The sequence below is a fragment of the Artemia franciscana genome, chromosome 15, assembly GCF_032884065.1.
Source record: "Artemia franciscana chromosome 15, ASM3288406v1, whole genome shotgun sequence".
Lineage (NCBI taxonomy): Eukaryota > Metazoa > Arthropoda > Branchiopoda > Anostraca > Artemiidae > Artemia > Artemia franciscana.
This window is the reverse complement of record NC_088877.1, coordinates 18,184,677-18,197,573: the sequence shown is the minus strand read 5'-3', so window position 1 is coordinate 18,197,573 and position 12,897 is coordinate 18,184,677. Positions and strand designations below refer to the sequence as shown.

Sequence of the window (12,897 nt, the reverse complement as noted above, 5' to 3'; positions counted from 1 at the left end):
GCATGCTTCTCAGTTCCAAGACATACTCTTCGTATGGGTAAACTAGCACGCTCAGCAGCGCGTAGAGCGTGAACGATCTCAGCACAGTAAATATTCGGCAAAGTTTGCTTCTCTGCAAAGGTTAGTGTCTTTTTTTGGGAAATATTTGCTCATACTCGATTATCACTGACGAAGAAATGACTGCTAATAAGTTTTCTCGATGAGAAAACCGAAGCTTGCAGGACCTAGTTTTGCCGATACGGGAGACATTCGTACAGTTAGTTACCGTCTTAAGAGACATAAAAATAATCACTAGAGTTTCCAAGGGTGGAAATTCATGCCTAAATTTCGCTTCTGAAATAAGTCTTATTGCAAAATAAATAAAAATAATATTCCTCGGCTTTTAGTCTAAATCTATACTCTAGGCCTTAATGAATCTTTTGCGTCACTTGCTTTTATTTATCTGCTCATGGTATCCCAGTAAACTGACTGTTCCCCATGTACTTATTGTAGGTTCTCAAAAAACTGAATTTACGAAAATATTTATTATGACCCAGTGAATTATGTAACCCTGAATAAGGCTAATGGTCTATTTCACTTATCATAATAAAAAATAGAATTTGACTAAATCGCGGACAAATGGTCATTTATACCAGTGCTAAGATACGGTTATTATCTGTTTTATTTTGGCTTATTAGTATTCCATTTATAATGAGCTTTAATTTTATTTTAAATTTAATTCACCTTTTTTGAGGGATGATATACTATTTTATTCAATATTTGCATTTACTAATACGGTCTATTTGCCCTCAGCTATTCCATGGATAGTATGCTGGTTTTTGGATGGTTTTCATCAGTGTTGAGCAATCATGCTAAGGGACTCCCACATTAAAGTGCCTTTTTGATTTAAGTGCCTTTCTTTTTTCAGATTTTTATTCAACTATTAAACTTATTATACCTCTTTTTACGTCATTTCGCATTTTTATTTTGAGCTGTAGAAAAGTGTTTTTTGCTTTTTTGTCATGTCTTGACAACCACCTTCCAATTCCGTCACACAAAAATTTTCCTTCTTTCAAAAGCATACGAAGTCTCTATGGAAAATCAAAGGTTAACCTACAAAATAAGGATGGATGGAAAAGAAAAATCTTATATTGCTCTTTTGATCAATTCTTTGGTGGGAAATTTTTTTAGAATTCTGCTATACAGTTTTAAAAACTAATCAATCACAAAGCCTGTTTCTTTTATAATGCGGAATAAGTCAAAATAAGAGATTTTAACCTCAAAAACAGGATGTCCAAGTAAGCTCTCCATGTAATAGGTGGATTCATTGAAGTCACCCACTCTTGGAATATGATTTTTCCTTGTTTTGCCGATTACATTGCCAGTATTTGAAATTACCACTGCCGTATTCCATATTGTGTCACCATGTACTTCGTCTCTTTCCAGAATTGGTGATATAATTACCATATTGTGACGTGCTGCTACCTAATAACATAGAAATAGAGGTGAATAAAAACCAACTGCAGAAAAGACAGAAATATTATTGGTAAAGCAGCCTTATTGCTATATTCAAAAGCACTTGTAAAAAAGAAACAAATAAAATCCAACACCATCTATTTTCATATGAATAATTCTCGTTGTCTTTCCCACTCCGGCTATGTTGAAAATCCTGTCTCCACAAAAAACCTCCTACATTACAACTGTATTGTCACTAATAAAACAATTAATGCAGTATTTGTGACAGAAAATATTTTTACTGCAGTTAAATTCTTTCGTCATAAAAAAACATTCTCAGCATGAGCAACAATGATGAAATGCAACTAGTCTTGAAAATTATCATCACAAAAAAAAAAACTGAAACTCTTCTTAAAAGAATCCCAAGATTCTGGGGATTGTTCGACAGGGCAACTGAACACCACATGGAACTGTTTGATAAATATCAGTATTCGGCAGTTATCTTTGGCCAATAAAACCGGGAAGATCATATTATCTATGACAAAATTGGGGTGCTAGGCTCATCAAGGAGCAAAGTACTTAGCTTTCGTCATTTATGGCCATGATTAAATCTCCGTTTTCTCATCTCAGAAGAGTCAGAAGCTTGTTGAAATTATCATAGAAGTTTTTAACAACTGTCTTATTGACATGGAAGGAATAATTGCTCGGTTTCTTGCTCAGTGCCTTGCATTCATGTCTGAAAACTTGTCACTTATTGCAAAATTAAGCTTCAGAGAAGAAAAATTTTGGATCAAAGAGACACGATTCAGCTGTGTAACAAAAAAAGAAGAAAAAAAGAACTGTTTCTACCTACACGGTACTTGGTGAAGGTATTCGGTATAAGAAAGGTTACAAGGAGTTACTCTCGTTGTCTCAAATTTGGCAGGAATCATACTGCAAATTTACTCGGAAAGAAGGTAAAGTACATAGCTGAAGATTACTGATATAGTCGTCACGTCAAAAAGCTTTGAAGACTATGGCTTAAGCCGAACCATATACGAAGTTTTGGTACCTCAGTAAAAAAAAGCGTCACAATCTTGATTGTGATGCAGAGAGTGCGCTGACGAAGTTAATCTAAGAGAAGTTTGAGAAGTTATGTAAAGAAAACCGAGATGGTAAGACAAGCCAGGATTTACCAATGGGGCCCACTAGGCCCGGGTCTAGTGGCATACAATGCCAGAGGGTGCAATAAATTATCAGTGAGTGATTTTTCTCTTAAGACAAACCTGACTGATGTAATTTATTGTCAAAGTGCCAGGTGCACTCTGACACCGCGCTGCCTATTCACAGAAAAGTTATTTTAAAACAACAAAGGAATTCCGTAGCCGCTTATAAACTGTCAGGTGTCTTCCAAAAACAGCTGCTGAGAGTTCGGTATCACCTCTCTCTTTGATTACTTTTAGCTCATCGGTTGCATTCTGTTCAGTGCTTCCACGCTCCCCGAATTTTCGGAAATTTCCCCGAAAATATCGCAAAAACGGAGCGGCAAAAACGCTTGAGCCTGCGAGCGTTAAAGCTTTAAATCTGGCCCTGGTTAAGATACTCCAGAAGATATAAAGACACAAGGCTCGATTTTTTTCTTCTTCTTCTTTTTTTTTCAAATGCTTGAAAACCATAGACCAAACTTGGGCTTACTAGATTATAGAGTAAAGCAACGTATCATTAACACCTAACGTATATAAGCAAAGACATGATTGTCGATAGTACAGAAAATACATTTCAAAGTATGTTTCTACTGATCAATACAAAGTAGACATTTTAAGTTCCAGTCGTTCCAAATTCCTTTTTTTTGCCAATTGAAGATCCTATTTTTTCTACGATAAACGTATTGAACCAAGAATTTAGTAAATATTGTACGATGATATTTCTTTCTTGCAATGATTTTGAGAAGCAATGAATAAAAAAAATAAATAATTTAATGAATAGCATACCTTTTGAAGGAACTTTGTTGTTGGTCCGTCTTCAGCAGATTCTGCAAATTCACACCATGGAACTTTTTCTCTTGTACAAAAAGCAAAGGGCATAGCTAGAATGAAAATAAAATCATCAAAACATTTGTTAATACACAATAAGCCTTGTTAAAATAACAATGTATTACCAAACCTGCACACATAACATGATTTGAAAATAATGAACCTACCCCAAAGAAAAAAACAACAAAAAACAAACCACACCTTTATCGCATTTTTATGCTTTAGTTTCTTACATTTTTTAATGTGTTTGTTTTGAACCTTTTCATGTTCTATTGGTCAATTGAGAAACTGAATTAAACAACAACCCCATTTATCCCACAAAGTTCTCCCGTCTCTTAAATTTTTCACTGAGTACCCTTATTGACACTATAATTTTTTTTTTTTTTTTTTTTTTTTTTTTACAACAGCCCGACATACACTTTTCAAAACACATTAGATTATAATGATACACATTGTTGCTTATATTAGTCAAACAACATACTGAACACAGTTTACTAATGTGAACAATATTGGAGTAAGTTAACTGCTGGTAGTAACAAAGAATGTATGTTCAGTTTTAAATAGCGTCCCATATATCATTGACACAATTAATATTATCTACTCCAGCAATCTCCCGGTAACAAAAAAGAATTGCTTTTTTTTAACAATTTTTTAACGTTCATACGGTACATGACCGTAATACGGTACATGAACGGTCATGTACGTTCATACATATTGAGACTAATAAAAACAAACGAAATAAAACTCATTCGGAAATAACGATTCACATTAAAACTTATAACGTAGAGAAGTTAAACTGAAAATAGGAAGAGGAGCTGACATTGAAGTTTTGGTACACCTAAAGGTTTTGGTTCTCGAAGCGTTATGATAAAAATAAATGATTGAAAATGTGTACTGTTTTCATTAAAGTAGAAGTTAAACTTTAGCGGAAAGAGAGGGGAAGGGAGGACGTTGCTGAAATTTTCATATTAGAGTAATTCCTGTTTGTTATAAGTTTTCACACAGCTCTATGCTTCTATGTGCGAATCTTAGTTTTTTACTTACTTTTGTCCATGTTAATTTTTCATTATAAAACTGGATAAATTACACACTGCACAATAAACAGCTGATGATACCATTAGACTGGGAGGTAGATATTATAAAATGGCAATCCGGTGTAATTTGGTAGTGTTGAATTCCAAGTTTTACTTCTGGTATTCCTTGGTAGGGAGGATACCAAGGAGCTACCGTATGAGGGTTTAAAGTGATTACACCCTCACGACATAATTACCACTCGGTTGTACCTGTGCATGTATACCGTTACTACAACTTGACTGCCTAGCGTGTTAACCAGAAGTAATTTAATTTTAATCATGGCATGGTATTAAATACTTGGAGGAAGCCCAATACCAAGATTTCTCTGATGGTTTTAGGCTGCAGGTATTGGCCTGCAATTACAGGTTATAGCTTTTCTTATTTGGCTCGTAGACAAGCCTACAGTAACTGCTATATTTGGACAAGTGCGGAGCCGGCAATTTTTTCCAAGGGTCAAATAGTGGAATTAAGTAGTTACGAGTTACTTATTTACACCAATAGCTTACTTTCCTACTTGTAGTGCTGCACACAATGCACTAAAAGCTACTTTATGATCAAGACCCCCTACCCATTTCTTTCAAATAAACACAACGTAGAAACAATAGGGAAAATCTTTTCAAGACAGAGGAAATATTTTTTTTTCGAGAGAAAAATATATATACATATACATACATATATATATATATATATATATATATATATATATATATATATATATATATATATATATCTTCTATATATATAAAAATAAGTTGTCTGTCTGTCTGTGGATGTGTGGATCAGGTGACGTCACCTGAAAAAACTGGATCAGGTGACGTCAAAACTGAAAAAACTAAAAAAAGGCAAAAACTACAAAAAAAACTAAAAACTAATAAAAAAAATAAAAAAGCTAAAAAACTAAAAAAAACTAAAAAAAAGGCAAAAACTACAAAAAAAACTAAAAACTAATAAAAAAGCTAAAAAACTAAAAAAACTAAAAAAAGGCAAAAACTACAAAAAAACTAAAAACTAATAAAAAAAATAAAAAAGCTAAAAAACTAAAAAAACTAAAAAAACTAAAAAAAGGTAAAAAACTAAAAAAACTAAAAACTAAAAAAAACTAAAAAAAGGAAAAAACTGAAAAATAAGCTAAAATAAAGGTAAAAACCAATAAAAAACTAAAAAAAAAACTGAAAAAACTAAAAAAAGGCAAAAACTACAAAAAAAACTAAAAACTAATAAAAAAAGTAAAAAAGCTAAAAAACTAAAAAAACGTAAAAAACTAAAAAAAATAAAAAATAAAAAAAAACTAAAAAAAAGGAAAAAACTGAAAAATAAGCTAAAATACAGGTAAAAACCAATAAAAACTAAAAAGAAAAAAAGGAAAAAACTAAAAAAAATTTTCATCTAAAAAACTAAAAAAAACTAAAAAAGGTAAAAACTAAAAGAACTAAAAAAGAAAAAAATAAATGACGACACTCAAAGAGAAAGCGACCAGGACAAAAGGAATGTTCGATTAGCAATCAACAAAGCAACGGGACACAGGGAGTATAAATGACGACCAGGACATAAGTAAAAAAAAAAACTATCTATATATATAAAAATAAGTTGTCTGTGGATCTGTGGATCGTGGATCAGGTGACGTCACCTGAAAAAACTGGATCAGGTGACGTCAAAACTGAAAAAACTAAAAAAAGGCAAAAACTACAAAAAAAACTAAAAACTAATAAAAAAAATAAAAAAGCTAAAAAACTAAAAAAACTAAAAAAAGGCAAAAACTACAAAAAAAACTAAAAACTAATAAAAAAGCTAAAAAACTAAAAAAACTAAAAAAACTAAAAAAAGGTAAAAAACTAAAAAAACTAAAAACTAAAAAAAACTAAAAAAAAGGAAAAAACTGAAAAATAAGCTAAAATAAAGGTAAAAACCAATAAAAAACTAAAAAAAACTGAAAAAACTAAAAAAAGGCAAAAACTACAAAAAAACTAAAAACTAATAAAAAAAAGTAAAAAAGCTAAAAAACTAAAAAAACTAAAAAAACTAAAAAAACTAAAAAAAGGTAAAAAACTAAAAAAAATAAAAAATAAAAAAAAAATAAAAAAAAAGGAAAAAACTAAAAAAAAAGGAAAAAACTGAAAAATAAGCTAACATAAAGGTAAAAACCAATAAAAAACTAAAAAGAAAAAAAGGAGAAAACTAAAAAAAATTTTCATCTAAAAAACTAAAAAAAACTAAAAAAGGTAAAAACTAAAAGAACTAAAAAAGAAAAAAATAAATGACGACACTCAAAGAGAAAGCGACCAGGACAAAAGGAATGTTCGATTAGCAATCAACAAAGCACCGGGACACAGGGAGTATAAATGACGACCAGGACATAAGTAAAAAAAAAATTAACAAAACTAAAAAGAAGGTAAAAACTACAAAAAAATTAAAAAGAAAAAAAACTAAAAACTAATAAAAAAACTAAAAAATCTAAAAATCTAAATAAACTAAAAAGAGCTAAAAAAGAAAAAAAAGGGAAAAAAATAAAGGAGAAAAACAAAACTAAAAAACGAATGTATATACAGACCGGGACACCGGGATACAAATGACGACCGGGACACAGGGAATATAAATGACGACCGGGACACAGGGACACAACTACAACGGGGACACCGGGGGAAACAGGGGGATGTAAATGACGACCGGGACACCGGGACAGGGAATGGTCGATTAGCAATCACCATCAACAAAGCTCAAGGGCAATCATTAGAATCATGAGGTATAGATCTGAATACAGATTGTTTTCCCATGGACCATTATATGTTGCATGTTCAAGAGTCGGTAAACCTGACAATCTATTTATATGCAAAGACAATGGGACAGCAAAGAATGTTGTATATTCGCAAGTTTTACGTAGTTAAAACCATATATATATATATATATATATATATATATATATATATATATATATATATATATATATATATATATCTATCTATATTCACAGGTGGGACATAGGGACACAACTACAATGGCGCGTAACTATTATGGCGCGTAACGACTTACGCGCGCGGGGGGGCTTGGGGGGCGCGAAGCGCCCCCACCAACTAGGTGTTGGGGTGGCGCGAAGCGCCACCCCAACAGCTAGTATATATATATATATATATATATATATACATAAACTTACATTAAAATGTGAGAATTAAAACTAATTGATTGATAATATTAGCATGTTTTTTTTACCTAAACTAATCAATAAAATTTTATGGAGAAATCGCTATTTCCCCATTTAAAATTATTTTTTTAGAGTCTACCAGAAAAACTTCTTCAATAATTGTACATTTCTATAGTTTAGAAGGAATCACATATGCCATTAAAACTATCAAAGGTCTCGATAAGATCACCTGCAGCACCTTATGTCAATTTAACCTTTACTAATCAGAGGACACTTTTGTTATAGCATGCCCTGGAAAGTTTAGTAAAAATATCTGAAAGCTGCTTCACTTACAGTGTGACATAGAAAAGGTTATATAAGGAAGTAGTTGAAGTATCGATACAGGCACTTTTCCAGACCCTTTTGGGGGGTGTCACCTTCTATCAGATATAATATAATCATGCATTCCGATAATAAGCATTTTATATTAAGTGTATGTGACCTTACTTTCTGTTCATGCGAGTAAATGGCAAGCTATTAAATTAAACTGAAATTACATGTTATTTAGTGATAAACATTTTGACTTATGATTATTTTAATCAAATTGATAAATAACTTACTCCAAGCTTCCTGCATGCATAGTACATTGACATCACATTGTCCAGCAACATTTGCAATTTCCTCAATACGCTGATGCAAAGCTTGGATTTGACATTGAATTGGTTCAGTTGTTTCAAGGACAATCTTGTTTTGAATCAAGCCAACTTTGACAATCCTGTGAAATAAAACACTGATTTACAGCTAAATAATGAATACAGAAAAGCTAGATCACAGATGGGATAAGTTTCAGCACAGATGGTCCCAGCAACTGAAACATCGACGACTGTCACCGCCGAATTGTACTTAACAGCCTAAGCGGATCTGGTCTGAGCTTTTAGAGACAATACACTAGCGCTGCCTTAGAAAAGAGCCATATACCTTCAATGTGAGAATTTTTATTTATTTTTCTTCTAGCCACTGTCAAAGAAATAACAGGCTGCAGAAGCTTGGGAGAGGGCTCATTCGGTCTGAAGTTGGATGTTCTATTCACCTTTCACGGAATGAAAGTGATTGAAGGGCTGCCAGCCTCTTTCCGTCCCTGGTATTAATACCCCTCTCCATGGTAACGGATTAAAGTTGAGATAGACTTTTTTTTCGAAAACGTCAAAAAATCTAGTAAGTATACCTCTGAGGTATACTGAGGTATCCAGAAATTACAGACTTACCTGAGTAAATCAACAGACGCTATTAGGCTGCTATAAAAATATCCCTGTCCGGTCTGGAGTCAGTCCAGAGGCGTCTTCTTAGGATAAATCCTTCATTTTTTTTTCAAAACTTTCTTTCTTTGTATCCTGACCAATGAACCACGTAGTGCAGGTACCAATCTACTATTTCAATGCCTTCGCCGGGAGTGCAATGCGTGGTTTGGAGCAAATCACCCGACTCTTCCCGTGTCCCCCTTAGATTTCTCCCTGCATCTATTTGGAGCTGGGTCGACTCTGGATGAGCACACCGCTAACCCCTTTCAGGACCAAATAATCAGCGACACCACGAATCAAAAATCAGCCTTTGCGGACACAGGATTGGAAGTCCAGTCCACTAACTACTCGACTAGTACAGGTTACCCCTTTAATCAACATGAATTACTACCTTGAAAGAAAGGAATTTGCTTGCTTTTTGCTAGATTCGTGATTACTACCTTGAAAGAAAGGAATTTGCTTGCTTTTTGCTAGATTCGTGATTCCAAATAACCTTACCGCAGCAATTTTTCCTTATTTTCTCTACCTCGTTAGACCCCTTTTCCTCTACTTAGCCTCCTCAGCTGCCACAATTTACTCGCCAATCTATGCTACTGCTGAGAGATTCCAAGGGCGTTACATCTCTTCTGTCATGAAGAACCTTAACAAGTCTTGATATCTGTACTAAAATAAACTTGGTTCCTTTGTCACTTTTCTATTTTTCGTTGTGGTTTTATTTACTGTTCCGCATGTTGTTTACTAGTTTATTTTTCTGTTTTGCTCATTTGTCAAACAGTTTAAGCACTAGGTTTATTGTTTCCATTTTAGAGTGTTTCCTTTTTTTTTACCCAGAACCTTTTTTTCTAGTTATATGTCGTGTTTTAATTACTTCTTTTTCTTAAAATTGTTTAATTATTTTTTTTTTTACTCACGCTATGCCTATATTCATGTTTTTATTTAAGTATTATTTGACCTAAAAGGTAAACTCAGCCTTTTTTCTTTTTCACTTGTGTCAGTTCCTTATGCACAAAGTATTATCTAGTGTAAAATCTGGAGTTTAAAAAAATATGGGACCTTGGCTTAAACATAGAAAAAAAGACAAAAGACAGGAAGTTAATCAACAGCAATGAGCTCATGAACAATAGGATCAATAAATCAGAGACTCACCTTGGTTTTCTCAGGTTTTCGGATGGACACGAAATTTTGTAGCCTTTCAATTCAAAATTCTTTGACTCGGCAGCAGCAACAGCTTCTTGGCAAAATTGTAAGTTTCTAGATAATTGATACTGTATTACGATTAAAGACTATAACGAACTACAAAAAGAAAATGTCATCCATACTAGTATGAAATGAGATTATTCCAAAAAGTTATTAACATTAGTTTACCGGAAATAAAGATATATTCTGCAGTCTTGGGAGCCTATTGGCAAAAAAAAAGCTTGTTTCTGTGACATAAAATCGTTGTACTGAACTGTCCTTAATTTAATACATTAATTTAGCGAAGAATAATCTTTATAACAGTATAACGAAAAGAGAAATCACCAATGCAACAGCACAAACACATTAAAAAAAAAGAAAAAAAAGGAAGACAGAAGGAGAAAAGGAAGACTGTTTTCCTACATTAGTGATTAATATAGATCAGCACTTGAATGAGGCCATAGCCCAATTCATCCATACAATCACACAGGTCAAACAGCATAGCCATACACAATCAATCATAAAGAATAATCCATGGACAGGCAGTCGTGTCGTCAATAAGTATAAGTCGCCATTTACCAAACAATAAAAAAGGTAAAAAAAGATAAATAATTCAGAGGCAACAACCCAACATAAGGGCTCATCAGGAGAATACACACTTGCCTATAGGGTTTTGGCACTTTAAATTCTCTACCCAGGCAAGTGGCGTGCCTACCATAAATTCCCTATGGTATCCCCGTGTTAGGTATCACCCCCAAAATATATGCCTATGAAAAAACAAGCAAATGTAGAACAACCAAGTAACACCAAAACAAGCTTATCCTACCTTAGTTCTGGCTCTCATGTATTTAAGTTACCAATTCACAATCTATATTAAAACTAAACAATTATTCAAAGTTTTTGTTTAATCACTTCCTCCATTGTGTAATGTTGGATGCTGAAGCAACCAATGGGGCAATGATAGGAGGGATTGTAATAGACAAGCTGGCATACGCTGACGACATCGACAAGCTTACCGGATCCGTCATTGAGATCCAAACCAAAGCCGATAACCTGAAAGAAGTTACACGAACCTTCGGAATGAAAATCGACGAGGATAAAACGGAAGCCATGCGCGTTTCAGGGTTAAACAACCCATCCCCACCAAAAATAAAGCTTAATGGAGCGGAAATAGAATGGATAGACAGCTTCACATATCTGTGGAGCCAGGTCAAGAGCAGAATAATCACCCAGTGGACATCAAAAGACGCCTCGCTATTAGTAGCAGTGGCTTCAAAGCTCTGACGCCAATATTGAAGCAAAATCGAATCTCCGCAAAGCTAAAACTTAAACTATTCTGCTCCATTATCATTCCTACAGCTATGTACAGCTGTGAAACGTGGACAGTCAGAGTAGATGACTCCAGGCGACTTGCCGTGTTTGAGACAAAGCTGCTGCGTTGGATCACCGGCATAACACACGTAGATGAAGTCTCAATGCCATCCGACCTACTCGACAGACTGCAGTACAACACTACCATCCTGGACAGAGTATGCATCCAACAACTCAGGTGGCTTGGCCACATCCAGCGCATGTCCAATGACCAACTACCGAAAATGGCATTCGAAGGTCGCATCCACGGTTCTCCTCCTCGCGGTCGCCCTCTGAAGCGCTGGAAGGACAACTTCTACGACTACAACCTCCATGGTCTTCTCAGAACGGCATAAAGCAGAGAGCACCCAAGACGCCCACCAAGCCCGGATGGGACTTAAGTAAGTAAAAGGCCATCTAGTGACGTAATTATTTTTGTCCTAGCTAAATTGTATAGACAACTACGAATTTACCGAAATTGGTTGAATTTGATAAAAGCTGGTGAAATTCTAGTTGAGGGGCTTCTAGCTATCTTAGAAGGTAGGCTAGTTGCGTTATGTAAATGAAACTTTCAGAGATGAATTAAGGGTTTAAAACGTACCCCAGAAAGGATTTATGAAACAACTAGCCTATATCTACCCTTTCCTTATTTCCGAGGCTTAAAATATTGTATAGACCATTGGTCTTTTCCTATTTGAATTGAACAAAAGACTTTTGAATTAATTTTGACTTTTCATTCTCTTTTTCATTGTTTCTTGCTTTTTAAAATGCAACTTTCATTGTTTTAGCTGGATTTTTAGACATGTGCTGGGTAAAATTCTAGTTAATTGACTTCTTGCTATCTCAGAAAGGGGTTAGGTTAGGAAAATGAAACTTTCAGGGATTTGTCTAGAGGCTAAAGCATGGGTCAATGTTCCTAATACCTGAACAATTGTTTAAGAGTCATGAAACTATTGTTAATAGATGCATTTTGATTTTGGAACATCTTTTCTCGCTTGCAAAACTACCGCAAACTCACCGTTATGGAGTTATTCCGGCCCAAATATCCTGTATTTACACATATAGAATTGCAATCATTTCCGTTTTCGTTGATCGGATATTCGAAATCGCGAATCTGTAATAGTTTAGAAACAAATTTGGGCTATATATTTGCACATCAGAGGGGTGGGGGTAAAGCATAGCATATATTAAATACGTAAACTAACCATTGCTGTATTTAATATATGCTATGCTTTACCCCCCCCCCCCCCCTAATGTGCAAATATATAATAACTCCATAACGGTGAGTTTGCGGTAATTTTGCAAGAGAGAAAAGATGTCCAAAAAGTCAAAATGCATCTATTAACAATAGTTTCATGACCCTAAACAATTGTTCAGGTAATAGGAACATTGACCAAAGCATGTCCCGGGAAGGTATTTTGAAGTACCTGCCTCCACA

The 12,897-nt window shown here is 34.1% G+C and overlaps 1 protein-coding gene across 3 annotated transcripts in view; it reads right to left on the bottom strand.

Annotated features, from left to right (window-relative positions):
• The window catches only part of LOC136036125 (beta-ureidopropionase-like), a 73,600-nt gene that overhangs the window by 43,710 nt on the left and 16,993 nt on the right, over positions 1-12,897 (bottom strand). For all 3 annotated transcript variants that reach the window (XM_065718144.1, XM_065718145.1, XM_065718146.1), the window contains exons 3-6: positions 10,080-10,184; positions 8,256-8,410; positions 3,405-3,499; positions 1,258-1,464 (exon numbers count right to left, since the gene is read on the bottom strand). In XM_065718144.1, the coding sequence (XP_065574216.1) occupies positions 1,258-1,464; positions 3,405-3,499; positions 8,256-8,410; positions 10,080-10,184 (562 nt within the window). The remainder of the gene's footprint in view (positions 1-1,257; positions 1,465-3,404; positions 3,500-8,255; positions 8,411-10,079; positions 10,185-12,897) is intronic.